This window comes from Narcine bancroftii, chromosome 9 (assembly GCF_036971445.1).
Source record: "Narcine bancroftii isolate sNarBan1 chromosome 9, sNarBan1.hap1, whole genome shotgun sequence".
Classification (NCBI taxonomy): domain Eukaryota; kingdom Metazoa; phylum Chordata; class Chondrichthyes; order Torpediniformes; family Narcinidae; genus Narcine; species Narcine bancroftii.
This window is the reverse complement of record NC_091477.1, coordinates 62,481,048-62,497,596: the sequence shown is the minus strand read 5'-3', so window position 1 is coordinate 62,497,596 and position 16,549 is coordinate 62,481,048. Positions and strand designations below refer to the sequence as shown.

The window sequence follows — 16,549 nt, the reverse complement described above, 5'->3', positions numbered from 1 at the left end:
TGTGTTAGGGAGCTTGAGTTGCAATTGGATGAACTGAGGATCATAAGGGAAGCAGAGGCAGTGATAGAAAGGAGTTACAGGGAGACAGTCACCCCTAGAAGGCAGGAGTCAGGGAATTGGGTGACTGTAAGGAAAGGAGGGAGAGTGCCAGTGCAGAGAACCCCTGTGGAAGTGCCCCTCAGCCACATGTATTCGGCATTGGATACTGCTGGGGGGAACAGCCTACCAGGGACGAGTCGTGGGGGTCAGGTCTCTGGCACAGGGGCTGCCCCTGAAGCTCAGAAGGGAAGGAGGGTTAAGAACAGGGCAATTGTGGTTGGGAACTCACTTGTCAGAGGGACAGATAGGAGGTTTGAGGGAAGGTGAGCAGCCAGAAGTCGTGGTCCATGTGGGGACCAATGACTTAGTTAGAAGTGGGGATGAGGTTCTGAAACAGGAATACATAGAATTAGGCAGAAAGTTAAAAAACAGGACCTCTAAAGTAGTCATCTCTGGATTGCTGCTGATGCCACGCACTATAGAAGGTAGTAATAGGAGGATGTGGAGGATGAATGCGTGGCTAAAGAGCTGGTGCAGGAGGCAGGGGATAAGATTTTTGGATCATTGGAATCTCTTCTGGGGAAAGTCAGACCTGTACAAAAGGGACGGACTCCACTTGAACTGGAGCGGGACCAATATCCTGGCAAGCAGATTTGCTAGAGCTGTGGGGGAGGGTTTAAACTAGTTTGACAGGGGGGTGGGGAGCAGAGTTTGCGAGCAGTGTCTAGGGTGCATGGCCACCTAGTTAAGAATGATAAAGATAACAAAGGAAGGATGGAGGTTAAAAGGTAGAAAAGGGAATATATGTGAGGGTCATTCTCTGAAATGCATGTTCTTTAATGCAAAAAGCATAGTGAACAAGGTAGATGAGCTTAGAGCATGGATTGGCACTTGGAATCATGATGTTGTGGCAATTAGTGAGACCTGGTTACAGGAGGGTCAGAACTGGCAACTAAATATTCCAGAATACAAAAGTTTTAGATGTGACAGAACAGGGGGTAAAAAAGGGGGAGGGTTGCTCTGCTTGTTCAGGAGGACATTTCTGCCGTGAGGTGGCAGGATGGTTTGGAGGGATCGTCCAGTGTGGCTGTTTGGGTGGAATTGAGGGGTGGAGGAGGCATGAGGGTACTGATAGGAGTCTATTATAGACCACCAAATGAACCAAGAAAATTGGAAGAACAAATTTGTAAGGAGACAGCATATATGTGTAATAAACATAAGGTAGTGATCATGGGAGATTTTATCTTCCCTCACATTGATTGGGATACCCATACAGTAAAAGGGCTGGATGGGCTAGAGTTTGTCAAATGTGTGCAAGATAGTTTTCTTAATCAATACATAGAGGAATCAACTTGGGACGGTGTAATACTGGATCTCCTGTTAGGGAACGAGATAGGTCAGGTGTCTGAGGTTAATGGTGGAAAACAAATTGGGTCTAGTGATCACAACTCTATTAGTTTTAGGGAAGAGCAAAGAAGGGCCTAAAGTTGAGGTTCTGGATTGGAGAAAAGCAAATTTCGAAGGAATGAGAATGGCTTTGGGGAGTATTGAATGGGGTATGATTTTTTTCAGGAAAGGATGTAAATGAAAAGTGGAGAATATTCAAAAAAGAAATTTTGAGAGTACTGAGTAGATATGTCTCAGTGAGGATTAAAGGAAAGGCTAGAAGTCATAGGGAGCCTTAGTTTTTGAGGAATATTAGAAATTTGGTTAGGAGAAAGAGGTATAAACAGCAGGGTGATGAGAAATTGAAAGAGGACTACAAGGAGTGTAGAAAAAATCTTAAGAAAGGAATTAGAAAGGCCAAAAAGAGGCACGAAGAGGCTTTGGCAGGCAGAGTAAGAATCAATCCAAAGGGTTTCTATAGGTACATTAAAAGTAAAGGATTAGTGAGGGATAAAATTGGACCCCTTGTAGGGAGGGTAGGCTATGTGAGACATCAGAGGAGATGGGGGAAATTTTAAATGATTTATTTTCCTCAGTATTCACTAGGGAAAAAATATTGTACCAGTTGAAGTAAAGAAAAATAGTGGGGAGGTCATGAATCATATAAGGATAACTGAGGAGGTAGTGATGGCAGTGTTAAAAAAGATAAAGGTTGACAAATCTACTGGACTGGACAATGTATTCTCAAGGACACTCAGGGAGTCTAGTGTACAGATAGTGGGGCCATTAACAGAGATATTTAGGATGTCACTGGTCACGGGGGTAGTGCCAGAGGATTGGATGGTGACTCATGTTGTTCTGCTGTTTTAGAAAGGGTCCAAATGTAAGCCAGAAAATTATAGACTTGTGAGTCTGACGTTTGTGGTGGGTAAGTTGATGGAAAGTGTTCTGAGGGATGGCATTTACAAATATTTGGAAGAACAAGGATTGATAGGAAGTAGTCAGCATGGTTTTGTCAGGGGTAGATCATGCTTAACAAACCTTAGAGTTTTTTGAGGGGGTTACAAAAAAGATTGATGAAGGGAAGGCTGTGGATGTTGTCTATTTAGACTTTAGTAAAGCTTTTGACAAAGTTCCCCACAGGAGGTTAGGAAAAAAGGTGGAGGCATTAGGTATAAATAAGGAGGTAGTGAAATGGATTCAGCAATGGTTGGATGGGAGGTGTCAGAGAGTACTGGTGGAAAATTGTTTGTCAAATTGGAGGCCGGTGACTAGAGGAGTTCCTCAGGGATCGGTCCTGGATCCACTATTGTTTGTTATATATATTAACAATCTGAAGAAGGGGTGGTAAATTAGATAAGTAAGTTTGCAGAGGATACAAAGGTTGGTGGTATTGTGGACAGTGAGGAAGATTACCGTAGCTTAAAAAGAGATACAGGAAAGCTAGAGGAGTGGGCTGAGAAATGGCTGATGGAATTTAATACAGATAAGTGTAAAGTGTTGCATTTTGGAAATGCAAATTTAAATAGGTCATATACATTGAATGGTAGACAATTGAGTGCAGAGCAACAAAGGGATTTAGGAGTTATGGTAAATAGTACCCTCAAAGTTGATAGGTAGATAGAGTGGTGAAGAAGGCATTTGGAATGTTGGCCTTCATAAATCGGAGTATTGAATTCAAGAGTTGGGATGTTATGATGAAATTGTACAAAGCATTGGTGAGGCCAAGTTTGGAATACTGTGTACAGTTTTGGTCACCGAATTATTGGAAGGATATAAACAAAATAGAGAGAGTGCAGAGAAGGTTCACAAAGAATGTTGACAGGATGTCAGGGTTTGAGTTACAGAGAAAGGTTGAGCAGCCTGGAGCTTTTTTCTCTGGAGCGTAGAAGATTGAGGGGGGATTTGATGGAGGTGATCAAGATTTTAAAAGGGACAGAGAGAGTAAACGTGGATAGGCTTTTTCAATTAAGAGTGGGGGATATTCAAACCAGAGGCCAAGGTTTGAGATTGCAGGGGGAAAATTATAAGGGGAACATGAGGGGAAATTTCTTCACGCAAAGGATGGTTGGGATGTGGAATAAGCTTCTGGCAGAGGTGGTTGAAGCAAGGACATTATTTACATTTAAGGAAAGACTGGATAATTACATTGAGGGGAGAGGATTGGAGGGGTATGGATCAGGTGCTGGTCAGTGGGACTAGGAGGGTGGGGATTTGTTCCGGCATGGACTAGTAGGGCCAAACTGGCCTGTTCTATGCTGTATATGGTTATATGGTTATAACTTTCTGTTTCTTACATTGGCCTGAGTCTCTCCAGATTTGTTCCTCCAGTTCTGTCTGACTATCAGTGTAGTCACACCTTTATTTAAATTATTTTTTTATTTTAATTTAGACATACAGCATGGTAACAGGCTATTTTGGCCCATGAATCCATGCCACCAATTTACACCCAATTAATGTACACCCCTGATGCATTTCAAACGCTGGGAGGAAACGAGCCCCCATGCAGGCACAGGGAGAACGTACAATCTTCTTACAGACAGCATGGAATTTGAACCCTGGTCGCAATCACTGGCTCTGTAAAGGGATTGCCCTAACTGCTATGCCAATTGGGCCGCCCTGTTGTGGTAACTTAGATATGCAAATCAAAAAAAAACCTTCTCTACCCGTCTCAGGGTCAGTTAAATGCCCCTATTGTTCCATCCTCCACTGCCAGCAAGGCATTCCGGGCACCCACAACTCTCTATGTAAAAAAAACTTACCCTGACATTTCCCCCGAACTTTCCTCTCTTCACTTTGATAAAATGTCCTCTGGTGTTTGCCTCTCCCACCCTGGGAAAAAGGTGCTGGTGGTCGTAATTTTCTAGACCTCTATTAAGTCACCTCTCATCCTTCTTCACTTCAAAGAGAAAAGTTCCAGCTATGCTAAACCTGTCTCATAAAACATATTTTCCAATCCCAGCAACATCCTGATAAATCATGCTCTCCAATGTTGAATTGGTTGCAAAATTCATACTTTATACATGTATGTAAGGAACAATTCATTTGGGTCATCTGTCCTATTTGTTTCTCATGACGTTGTGGTGCCCTATAAAAACATACTCAATAATCTAAACCTCACCTCTATATTTCTTGCATCCACATGCCTGTCCAGGAGTCTTTTAAAAGTCCCCTATTATCCCAGCTTCCACCACTACCTCCAGCATTCAACGTGTCTGAAACTGCAGTTCTGATAATTAACCTGCTCTTCCTTTCAGCATCATATTCCCCAAGTCTGTCCCTTCTTCCATCTTGCCTTTGTCCACCCTTCCCAACTCCATCACCCTCAGTTCCTTAGAGTAGTTTCACATTCCTGCTTCATGCTTTTCACTCTGAGGATAATTGACTCAGAGCCTGCCGTAACAAATGGTGTTCCCCTTCTAGAATTAAGCCCACTATGCTGTACCACATGAAATAGAACTCCTTCCCTGCATGATGCTTTCACCATGTGTCCATCTCCTTGAACTGTTTACAAAACCATGGAGTTTCTAAGCACAGAAACACACCCTTTGTCCCAGCAAGTCAACATGCAACCATTCAGCATCCATTTAGTTCCCCCATATTGTCATCAACTCCTTTAGATTCTTCAACTCACCTCTACACTTGGGACAGTTTACAGTAACCAATTAACTTTCCACCTGCATGTGGGAGGAAACTAGAGCTCCCAGCACAAAATCCACCTTGTCACAGAGAGAATGTGCAGATCCACACAGACAGTGCAGGTCAGGATGAACTCAGGTCACTGGGGCTGTGAGGCAGTAGCTGCACCATTTCCAAAAATAATTGTATGTATATAAGAATAATCAAAGATTATAATCTGCATAATCCAGTTCCTAAATTAATTGACTGATCTGATAGTCTCTAAGTGGCTCTGTTGTGTTCAAGAATAGGTTTGATGTGTTCAAAGAGAATCAAGCTGGACACATGTTATCAACAAACAGTCGGCTTTATTAATGTACAGGGGAATTCACAAAAGGGCAACCGAATAATAATAATAATTAACTACACACTGGGTGCATGTAAATCACTGCTAAACATTCTCAACTCCCCTTTGGGAACTCAAGGGTTAAACACATCAACTCTCTATCTCTAGCTGGCACAGCACATTAACAAACAGTAAATTAATTACAACTAACAAGTACATCAGATTAACCTGGTCTCCAGCATTGTCCATGGCTTGGGATCCGAGATGGGCCCATTGCATTCAGCCCTCCAGAGCTGCCTGTGGCCTGCAACCTGCACTTCAGGGCTGGTCTCTATGCAGCAGCAGCAAACAAATAGAGGGAGGGCAGAGACTGGACGTGCTCGACTTTTTCAAGACGTCCACGTGACCTGCGAGGACCATTTGTGCGTCACCGTCACACTGTAGTCCACACTACAGGCCCTTATTATCCCTCATACCAGCATTGGCAATACAACATAGCAAATATGTCCTGTAACCCTGCTGACATACAACCATGGAACCCTCAATACTTTATCTTGCATAGGTTTGATTTTATGTGGTCCATTATTACATGTGCTGTTTATCACACCTAACCCATTCTAAACTGTTATGACAGTTACCCTTTCTGCTTTTCTGCTGCTGAATGTCCTTGCATATCTGAAACCTTTTAGCTGCTGAATTCACTGGCACAATGTTAATTTGATCAGTTCCTCTCGCTACTGCTGAATTTCCCTGCCCTGACAGCTCCATTTTCTGTGGATGAACTTCCCTGCACATCTCTCCCCTTTCTGGCAGTGACTTTCCTTGATCAGTCTGTCCCCTGTTCTGCCCCTGAATTAACTGTCCCATTTATGATGATCAATTTCCTTTCAATCATCATCCCCCTAACTGCACCTGCCATATGAGACAGCTCAACAAGACAGGAGCCCATGGTATTACAGATCATGTTGACTGACTGCAGAAGGCAAAGAGAGGAAATCAATGAGGGCTGGCTGCTAGTGGCGAGTGTTGGGAATGCTGCTTTTCATGTTGTATAAATTATGATGAAATTAATGGCCAGGTTTGCAGATGACACAAAGGCAACTGGAGGTGCAGGTAGTGTTCAGGACGCTGGGAGTCTTCAGAGAAATGGAGAGTGGGCAAAGAAATGGCAGAGAGAATACAGCATTAGGAAGTGTATGGCAGAAGGAAAAAGAAGTAGACTATTTTCTCATTGGAGAGAGAATTAAGAAAGCAGAGGTCCAAATTGACTTGGGAGTCCTTGTGCAGGATTTCCTAAAAGTTAACTTGCAGGTTGAGTCACTAGTAAGGAAACCAAATGCAATGTAAACATTCATTTCGAGAGGATATAAAAGCAAAGATGTGAGGCAGCATCCTAGTTTGTACAACAGTGATCCAGGTTCAAATCTGCACTGTTTATGAGGTGTTTGTATGTTCTTCCATGACCACATGATTTCCTCCAGGTGCTCTGGTTTCCTCTCACATTCTAAAGAAATACAGGGTTAGTCGGTTAATTGGTCACATAAGCATATTTACGCTGGAAGGGCCTGTAAGTCATTGGTGAAGTCACAATTGGAATATTGTGAACAGTTTTGGGCCTCAGACCTGAAGATGGATGTGCTGGTATTGGTGAGGATCCAGAGGAGGCTTACAAGAATGATCCTGAGGAGGAGAAGGTCAACACAAGGAACATTCAATGGCTCAGGGCCTGCACTCGCTAGAGTTCTGAAGGAGGAGGGAGGTGTCTCATTGAAATCTTCTTCTTTGGCTTGGCTACGCGGGCGAAGATTTATGGAGGGGGGTAAATGTCCACGTCAGCTGCAGGCTCGTTTGTGGCTGACAAGTCCGATGCGGGACAGGCAGACACGGTTGCAGCGGTTGCAGGGGAAAATTGGTTGGTTGGGGTTGGGTGTTGGGTTTTTCCTCCTTTGTCTTTTGTCAGTGAGGTGGGCTCTGCGGTCTTCTTCAAAGGAGGTTGCTGCCCGCCGAACTGTGAGGCGCCAAGATGCACGGTTTGAGGCGATATCAGCCCACTGGCAGTGGTCAATGTGGCAGGCATCAAGAGATTTCTTTAGGCAGTCCTTGTACCTTTTCTTTGGTGCACCTCTGTCACGGTGGCCAGTGGAGAGCTCGCCATATAACACGATCTTGGCTTCTCCATTCTGGAGACGTGACCCACCCAGCGCAGCTGGATCTTCAGCAGCGTGGACTCGATGCTGTCGACCTCTGCCATCTCGAATACTTCGACGTTAGGGATGAAAGCGCTCCAATGAATGTTGAGGATGGAGCGGAGACAACGCTGGTGGAAGCGTTCTAGGAGCCGTAGGTGATGCCGGTAGAGGACCCATGATTCGGAGCCGAACAGGAGTGTGGGTATGACAACGGCTCTGTATACGCTTATCTTTGTGAGGTTTTTCAGTTGGTTGTTTTTCCAGACTCTTTTGTGTAGTCTTCCAAAGGCGCTATTTGCCTTGGCGAGTCTGTTGTCGATCCTTGCATCTGCTGAAATGGTGCAGCCGAGATAGGTAAACTGGTTGACCGTTTTGAGTTTTGTGTGCCCGATGGAGATGTGGGGGGGCTGGTAGTCATGGTGGGGAGCTGGCTGATGGAGGACCTCCGTTTTCTTCGGGCTGACTTCCAGGCCAAACATTTTGGCAGTTTCCGCAAAACAGGACATCAAGCGCTGAAGAGCTGGCTCTGAATGGGCAACTAAAGCGGCATCGTCTGCAAAGAGTAGTTCACAGACAAGTTTCTCTTGTGTCTTGGTGTGAGCTTGCAGGCGCCTCAGATTGAAGAGACTGCCATCCGTGCGGTACCGGATGTAAACAGCGTCTACTGAATGTTGAAATGGCCACTATTCAGAATATAAGGATGTCCCTTTAGAATAGAGATGAGAAATTTCTTCAGCCAAAGGGTGGTGAATCTGTTGAATTCGTTACCACAGACAGCTGTGGAAACCAAATCATTTGGTAGATTTAAAGCAAAAGTTGATAGGTTCTTGATTAGTAAGGGTGTCAAAGGTTCTGGGGCGGATGGGGTTGAGAGGAAAAATATATCAGCCGTGATTCCAGTGCCCTAATTCTGCTCCTTTGTCTTTTGCCCTAACCACTTTCTGTTGTTGAATTTGCTTGTACCGACTGTCCTTTAGAGCCAGTTAATTTCTCTGCACATCTCTCCTTCCAGCTGCTGAATTTTCATGTGCTGATGCTGACTGTGTCCCTTCTGCTGGTGAATTTCACTGCATATCTTTTTGCCTTTGTGTTCCGGTGAATTCCCCAGCTCTGACTATAAGTTCATCTGATTGGCTGCCACCTTTTCTGCTTCTGTACTTGCCTGCACAGGTCATGCTGTCTGCTGCAGAATTTCCCTCACTGAGTGTGCTCATTTGTTCTGGTGAATTGAATTTGTTGACTATTCTTTTTCTCCCACTGACGCTGCTCACTTGTGTTCTTCCAGCACATTATTTAGCTACAGATTCCAGCAACTCCAGGCTCCCTTGTGTCTCCACATCTCCCTGCACATCTCTCTCCCTTTGTTCTCATGAAGATCGGCCCATCTTTCTTGCTGGTGAATACCACTGCACAATTGGCACACTTTTAGCTGGTTAATTTCACACACCTACTGTATTCATTCCTGCTAGTGGATAACCTTTTGGCTTGGTCTCTTTTGGCTTCTGAATTTCCCTGCATCAGTTATCTTTGTGCCACTTAATTTTCCTGTATTGGCTATCTCTATTTCTGCTGCAGAGTCTCCCTACGCTTCATTTATCCATGGTTCTGGTGAATTTCCCTGCACTGACTGCCCTGTTCCTCTGTGACTGCTTTTCATTGCACTGGCTGGTAAATTCCCCAACACTGACAATCATTCTTTGTGTTGATAAATATACCTGCACTGACTGTCACACTTTGTCCTTGTGTATTTTCATGCGCGTTTGTCCCTATCACTCCTGCTTAATTTCTCTGCAGTGACTGCCGCATTTTCTGCTCCCTAACTCGCCTGCACGTTATTTCCCCTTTGTAATGGTGAATTGCCTCACGTTAATGTTTTTTTTGACTGCAGTGTTGGGAAAATTGCAGGAAAAAATTAACATAATTACTGTCCATGTGGTCGTTCACACTGGATGCCTTTTTAGACTGCAACTACCTGATTTAACAGTCCCGGTGGGTGGACGTGCAGTCGAGTGGATGACCGTCAACATATTTTTCCGGTACAATTTACACTGCAGGCTTCCTCCAAAAAGTTGTAGAGGTCCTGCAGGATAAATCACGATGCAGGGATTGACTCCAAATTCCTGCACGTTTCTTTTTAGACTGCCCATGAAGCAGCAAAATTCCTGGTTTGTGCCATTACATGCTGGCAGTCTAAGAACCGTAACTGACTGTTCCCATTCCCAGCAGTGAGCATCACTCAACCTGCTGCTGAATTGGTCTGCACCATTTCTGCTGGTGAATTACCCTGCACATCTTTTGCCCTGTCAACTCATGAATTTCCACTCTCTGCAAGTGAATTTCTTGGCATTGATTTTGCTCATTTGTGCTGGTGCTTTTCCATCATCCTCTGCTCATGAAATTCCCTGCAGATTAGTCCCTCTGTGTCCTGGCAAGCGTTTTTTCACAGACTTTCACGTTCCCTGCTGGAAAATTTCTCTCTGCACTAACTGCCCCCTACACCGTGTCTACTATTGAATTATCTCACACTCGCTTCTTTCCTGTGTAGATCGGTATTACCATTGAACCCTTGGAACTGGAGAACCATGTTTACGTTCCTGTGATTGAAGATATGATCATAAAGGTAAAGCCAAAATGCCAGTAAAAATTTAGATCTTTTTCAGCTTGTTTTTGTTTTTTTTTTAAATAGAGAGGTTCAGCAAAGTGGTTTAATTGCCATCATAGAGCTCTGTGGGGTGAAGGTCAATGCATGACATATTTCACGTCTCAGGAGCTAACCAACCTCACGGTCTACAGACAAGGGCCACGTGAAATAGTGTTAGCTTAAACTACTGCTGCCGTCCTTATTGGGTGGAAAGTCTCCAAAAAGCTGCAACTTTCATATATGTACTGGTTTTGTGTGCATTTTTTACCATTAGTCGTTTTTCCAGGAAATGTTCTCTTTGTAGTTGAGAAAAAGATGAGAATAGCTGCAGCATTCAGCAAATCATTGTCCGTATCTGATACTGATCAGTCTCATCCCTGTTTTTAGGCTACTGAACAGTTTGTCAGTGACATTCTTCGAGAGTCTTTGGGAATTGCATATCAGAACAGTCCTCACAACAGGTACAGTTCCACCTTGTCTCTAATCAATTTTGACTTGTAAAGTTTGATAATCCATGTAGCCAAAGAGAGGGGTGAGCAGGACTTGGTGGGTGTTAACCATTGAGTTGAATTTACAGGAGTAGGGTGGAGGTATTGTCAGGGGAGGACTAGAGTATGGTGATAACAGGCTGACAATATTTTTAAGCAAAAAAATTGCTGAAATATTAGAATCAGAATTTATTGTCATGATCAAGTCACAAAATTTGTTGTTTTGCGACATCACAGTGCAAACATTTATATTATAACCATATTACAAAAATATAAATAAATATAGTGGACAAAGAGTAGGGCAGTGTCTATGGTTCATTGTTCATTCAGGAATCTGATGGCAGTGGGGAAGAAGCTGTCCTTGTGCCACTGAGTGCTCATATTTAGGCTCCTGTACCTTTTTCACGATGGCAGCAGAGTGAAGAGGGCATGGTCTGAGTGTTGGGGATCTTTGAGGATAGGAGCTATTTTTTTAAGATACTGCCTCATATAGATCTCCTCAATGGAGTGAAGTCTGGTGCCTGTGATGTTGCAGGCCGAGTTAACACCCTCAGGAGTTTATTCTTGTCCTGAGAGTTGGTGCCTCCATACCAGACAGTGATGTAGCCAGCTACGTAGCCATCTACAGACTTTTTGAGAGTCTTTGGTGACATACCGAATCTCCTCAAACACCTCCCTCAACTACACCTCTTCCCACCCTGTCTCCTGCAAAGATTCTATTCACTCTCTCTGAATTCCTTCATCTCCACCACATCTGTTCCCAGGATGAGGCCTTCCAATCCAGGACATCTTGAGATGTTGTCCTCCTTCAGAAAATGTGGCTTCTCTCTACTTCCCATTATCTCAGCCTTCACTCACATCTCCTCTATTTCCTGCACATTCAAACACAATTTTATTGAAACTTCATTCAAACAGCTGCTCTGATCAGGACACAGTGAGGGCACTCCACTGGCTGAATGAATGCTCCCAAAGGCTTGTCTGCTGCTTCAGAAAACTTTACAATTTTTATTTATTTTAATTTTTATTTATTAATAATTTCCTGAAATTTTAGGCCAGTTGCTTGAATTTTGGATACTAGGGATAAAATTCAGAAAGCTACAAAAGCTGCATTTTTTTCCTGGTGCTGGTACAGCGGAGGGAGGGAGAGAGAGAGAGAGAGAGAGAGAGATGGCAGCACGACTCGGGTGGGCGAGGGGGGAGAGAGAGAGAGATGGCAGCGCGACTCGGGTGGGTGAGAGGGAGAGAGACGCCAGTGTGACTGGAAGGGGGTAGATACGGCAGCACAATTCAGGTGGGCTTAAATCTGGGCAGCTGGCTTTTGTTCTGAAATCCAGAAAAATCCAAAATTCAGAACACACTGTCCCCCAAGGGTTCCGGATAAATGATTGTGTACTTGTATTATAACTTTCACTGTAATGCAGGGGAACTTTCAAGACAAGATTGTCTCTATCCTTGACAAGGAGAAAAGGATTCTAAGCAAAGTAAATAAAGGAGACCAAGTTAGTAGGACGGATTGAATAGATCCTCAAAAGAGCCAGCACACAGCACAGAATGAATTGTCCCTGTGATGCATGGAGTGAAAATAATAATTCTCTCTCTTGGATTCAGGACCCCCAAAGAACTGAGTTTAACCAATGTGCACCAAGCCATCTCCAACATCTCTGTCTGTGATTTTCTCACCAACAAATACATGGGTGTCCTCACAAGTGAACGAAACCCACAGCAAGAGCGATGAAGGGCCTCAATTCTTCCCCTTCCTGCATTCAGATGGACATCAGTGACATGTCAGTGCACGCTCTCCTTCTCCTGGCCTGCCCACAGTGGGAGAGAGTTGCACCATGCTGCTATGAAATATGACTTTTACACTTGCAGAAGAGCTTCAGGAGCTTCTGGGTGAAGCTGATACTGGTCGGAGTGCATGGTATTGCTGGGTTTTGTGGAGTGACCGGAGGATGATCTTATTGTGCTTATTAATTGAACAGCTGGACAAAAACTGAAAGGGCAATACCACTAGCAATATGCCTTTAATTGTCTCCATTACTGGTTCAACAAGTGATAGAAGAAACCAGAGCAACGATTTTTGCACTTGATATAGTGTGAAACTAAAATTAAAACCAGCTCCCTTTTTTGAGAATGAATAGCAGTGGCTAAAAAAGTGGCTTTTTTTTTGAAAACTACTACATGCACAGATTTAACATCACATCATTTATTGTAGTTGTTAAAATAACCCCTTTGGTGGCTTAGTCTGGAGAGCCAAGCGATTTCAATGCGGGGGTCATTCAATCTCCTCTATGAGCAGGTTTGTGTTTCCGGTTATCAGTGTGTGTATAACATATTGAGCTGACATTTTAATGAGACTTGGATTCTGCCTCTACCCCTCAGTTTCTGGCCGAAAGATAGTTGTGGGTTTGAGCTGTTGGCTGACTTAAGAGCATTATTGTCACTACAGCCTGTTTGGCTCATTTACGGAAGAAATTCTCCTGACCATGCGCTGGTTGCTGGATGACAATGTCATTGGCTTAGACTCATGGGGAACATTACAGGTTTATTCTATTTGAAACTACAGATAATATGTTGAAAACTCAGTTGAATAAAAATACACTTGAATTGTTAAAAAAAAATGAGATTTTGCCATTTGTGGCCACAGATAAAGTGGATCAATTGCTTGTTTATCCCTCCCACAAGAATTCTATAATATTTCTGCTTCCGTTATGCATGTGGAATTCTGATTATGGCCCAGTGTTTTCACTGGTAATTTTTGTTAAATTAACACTGATTGAAGGCTCAGTAAGGAAGATAAAATTCTTGTTGGCTTGTGAAAAAGGAAGACCCAGTCAGATGTGACCATTTACTGTTAGAGTGAAACACGAACGTCTGCTGATGCCAAGATTGCAGCAAAAACAGAAAGATGCTGGTGGAACTCAGCAGGCGCTGCAGCGTCCATTGCAGGTAACGATATATAACCAAGACACACAACGTTGCTTATATATCATTACTTCCTATGGACGCTGCAAGGCCCACAGAGTTCCTCCAGCATCCTTGTGTTTTTACTTACATTTTTGTAATGTAGTGTCAGCAATTGGCGGGCTTAAATTTTAAGATCAGCATTGAAAGAACATTTGGGGTGAAGGGTTCTTTGTGGAAGTTGCAGTCAGATTAAACATGATCTTACTGAATGGGGAAGCAGGCTTGAGTGGCCAAATGCTCTATTTGTGCACCTGCTTCACATATTCTATCGTCTGCATTTAACTGTGGAAGAGCTATAGAGGAATTCATCATGCTCAGGTATTTCACCTCGATAGTGCCTTTCACCGTCTTTTGGGTCCAAAAGCACCTTGTATTTTGGATGTCATTATTATTCTGTTGAAAATGTGTCATCTCAGCTGCCAACAGTAAAGCTGTAACATGATTGAGAGTCGTAGAGCTGTATAGCGTGGAAACAGGCCAACACGTTCATGTCAGCCAGGTTGCCCACTTGTCTACTTGGCTTATGTCTCTCTAACCCATTCTAACCATGTACACATCTTTTAAATGGTACACTGGCACCCACCTCTCCCACTTTCTCGCAGCTCATTCAATATATGCCCAAAAGATTACACCACAGGTCTCCTTTAATCTCACTTTAAATCTGTGCCCTTTAGATTTTGATTCCACCCCAGGAGAAGACAGTGACTGGTCATTTTACCTAATGATTTTGTAAACCTTCACAAGGTCATCCCTCATAGCCTTCTAGGCTCCAGGGAAAACGTCCAGTAAATCCAGCCCCTCCTTTTAAATCAGCAATTCCAATAACATTCTCGTGAATCCTTTTAGCATTTTTTGGACACAGGACTATTGGATAATTTTGATATAGTACAATGTTATATCCACTAACATTTTTAAATTTAAATTTTACATTTAGACACTCAGCACGGTAACACACCATTTCAGCCCATGAGTCTGTGCTATCCAATTAACCTACACCCCTAGTACATTTGCCTGGAGCCCCCGGGGAAAACCCATGCAAACACGGGGAGAACATATAAACTCCTTACAGACAACGTGAGATTAAAACCCAAGTCCCAATTGCTGGCACTGTAAAGACGTGCTGACCACTATGCCAACCATGCCACCCCAAAATGGAAGATGGACCTGTGCAAAATGGTTTCTGTGACAGCATAACTCAATATAGCACCTTACTGTTGATTCTGTGCTGATTGGGTCAGTGAAGACCCAAAACTTTGTAACTTGAGACAATAGCTTCACCAATTGAAGTATAGCTGATAACCCTGGACAACAATATTTTTTCAAAAGCTTTGCTTCCTGAAAAAAATTGGGGATTATGATGGACAACTTCAACTTGAACCCAAAGGTAATTTCAGATTTGCTGGAAAAATATTAAATTCTTTTATTGCATTTATCATGTTTAATCACATAATGATACTGACAGATTGCATCAGTTCAATTGATCAAAATATGTTTTGCCACTGATTTTCGTATGTACTCAGCATCTGATGCCTCTCATAGCAATAACAATAGTTGGCCAGTATTGATGGATTCCAATTGCCCTGATACCGCTTTTCCATGGTCGCATTGTGCTGGTGAAAGCTTTCACCATGGTCGTCACTGACTGCACTAAGATCAGCAGGGAAGAAGTCAATAGACAATAGACAATAGGAGCTGGAGTAGGCCCTTTGGCCTGTCGAGCCAGCACCGCCATTTTACAGATCATGGCACTTTATGGTTTTGTATACTTGAAGTAGACTTAAAATCTAAAAGAAAATCACATAATAGGTTATATTGAAAAAATGGAACATGATAGGAAAATTTTATGGTGAATTTCATGATCAGAAGGCCAAAATCCTAAAAATGTTCAGAAAGCAAAATCTGTTTCTTCTCAGTGATGGTGAAATGGCTGAGCACAATTTCACACAATGGTTCAGAATTTATTGTCATGAACATGTCACAAAATTCAGTGTTTTTGCAGCAGCTTCACAGATAAAACACCTCACAAAATAAATAAAAATAGTTCAAGAAAAAGATCAAAGTCAAGGCAGTGTCTGTGGTTCATTGTTCATTCAGCAAACTGATGGCAGTGTGGGGAAGATGCTAACCTTGTGCTGCTAAGTGCTCATCTTCAAGCTCCTGTACTTTTTTCCCGATGTAGCAGAGTGAAGAGTGCATGGATGGTGGGGGACTCCTTGACGATAGAGGCTGCTTTCTCAAGACACCACCTCTTGTAGATATAATTAATGGAGTGATGTCGCAGGCTGAGTTAACAACCCTCTGGAGTTTTTTCTTATCCTGAACATTGGTACCTCTAAACCAGACAATGATCTAACCAGCCAGAAAATTCTCCACTGTACACCTGTAGAAGTTTCCGAGAGTCTTTGGACCAAATCTCCTCAAATTGATCACAAAGTATAGCTGTTGGTGAGCCTTCTTCATGATTTCAACAATGTGGAAACTCCAGATCTTCAGGGACATGGACACCCAGGAATTTAAAATCTTGACTGTCTCCACTGCTGACCCTTCGATGATGACTGGGTTGTGCTCTCGTTATTTCCTTCTGAAGTCCACGATCATCTTGGTTTTGCTGACATTGAGCGCAAGGTCATTGTTGTGACACCACTCAACGAGCTGATCTGTCTCCTGTACGTTTCCTCATTGCCATTTGGTTCCTGTTAAAAACCAGGGATCTGGTCACCTACTTGTGTCCTGCAGCCTATTTCTTTGTTCAATATGTACTCCATTAATGAGCAGATGCATATTGTAAACTCACTCATCCACGAATGTCATTTCCCAAACTTGCATGTCCTATATCAAATTATTGACAGTTTGTTTTTATCAAATTTAAAGCAAC

The 16,549-nt window shown here is 43.1% G+C and overlaps 1 protein-coding gene across 6 annotated transcripts in view; it reads left to right on the top strand.

Annotated features, from left to right (window-relative positions):
- yeats2 (YEATS domain containing 2) overlaps window positions 1-15,738 on the top strand; it is a 223,639-nt gene extending 207,901 nt beyond the window's left edge. For all 6 annotated transcript variants that reach the window (XM_069899313.1, XM_069899312.1, XM_069899314.1 and 3 more), the window contains exons 27-29: window positions 10,124-10,198; window positions 10,607-10,680; window positions 12,316-15,738. In XM_069899313.1, the coding sequence (XP_069755414.1) occupies window positions 10,124-10,198; window positions 10,607-10,680; window positions 12,316-12,442 (276 nt within the window). In that variant the 3' untranslated portion in view covers window positions 12,443-15,738. The remainder of the gene's footprint in view (window positions 1-10,123; window positions 10,199-10,606; window positions 10,681-12,315) is intronic.
- The last annotated feature ends 811 nt before the right edge of the window (window positions 15,739-16,549 follow it).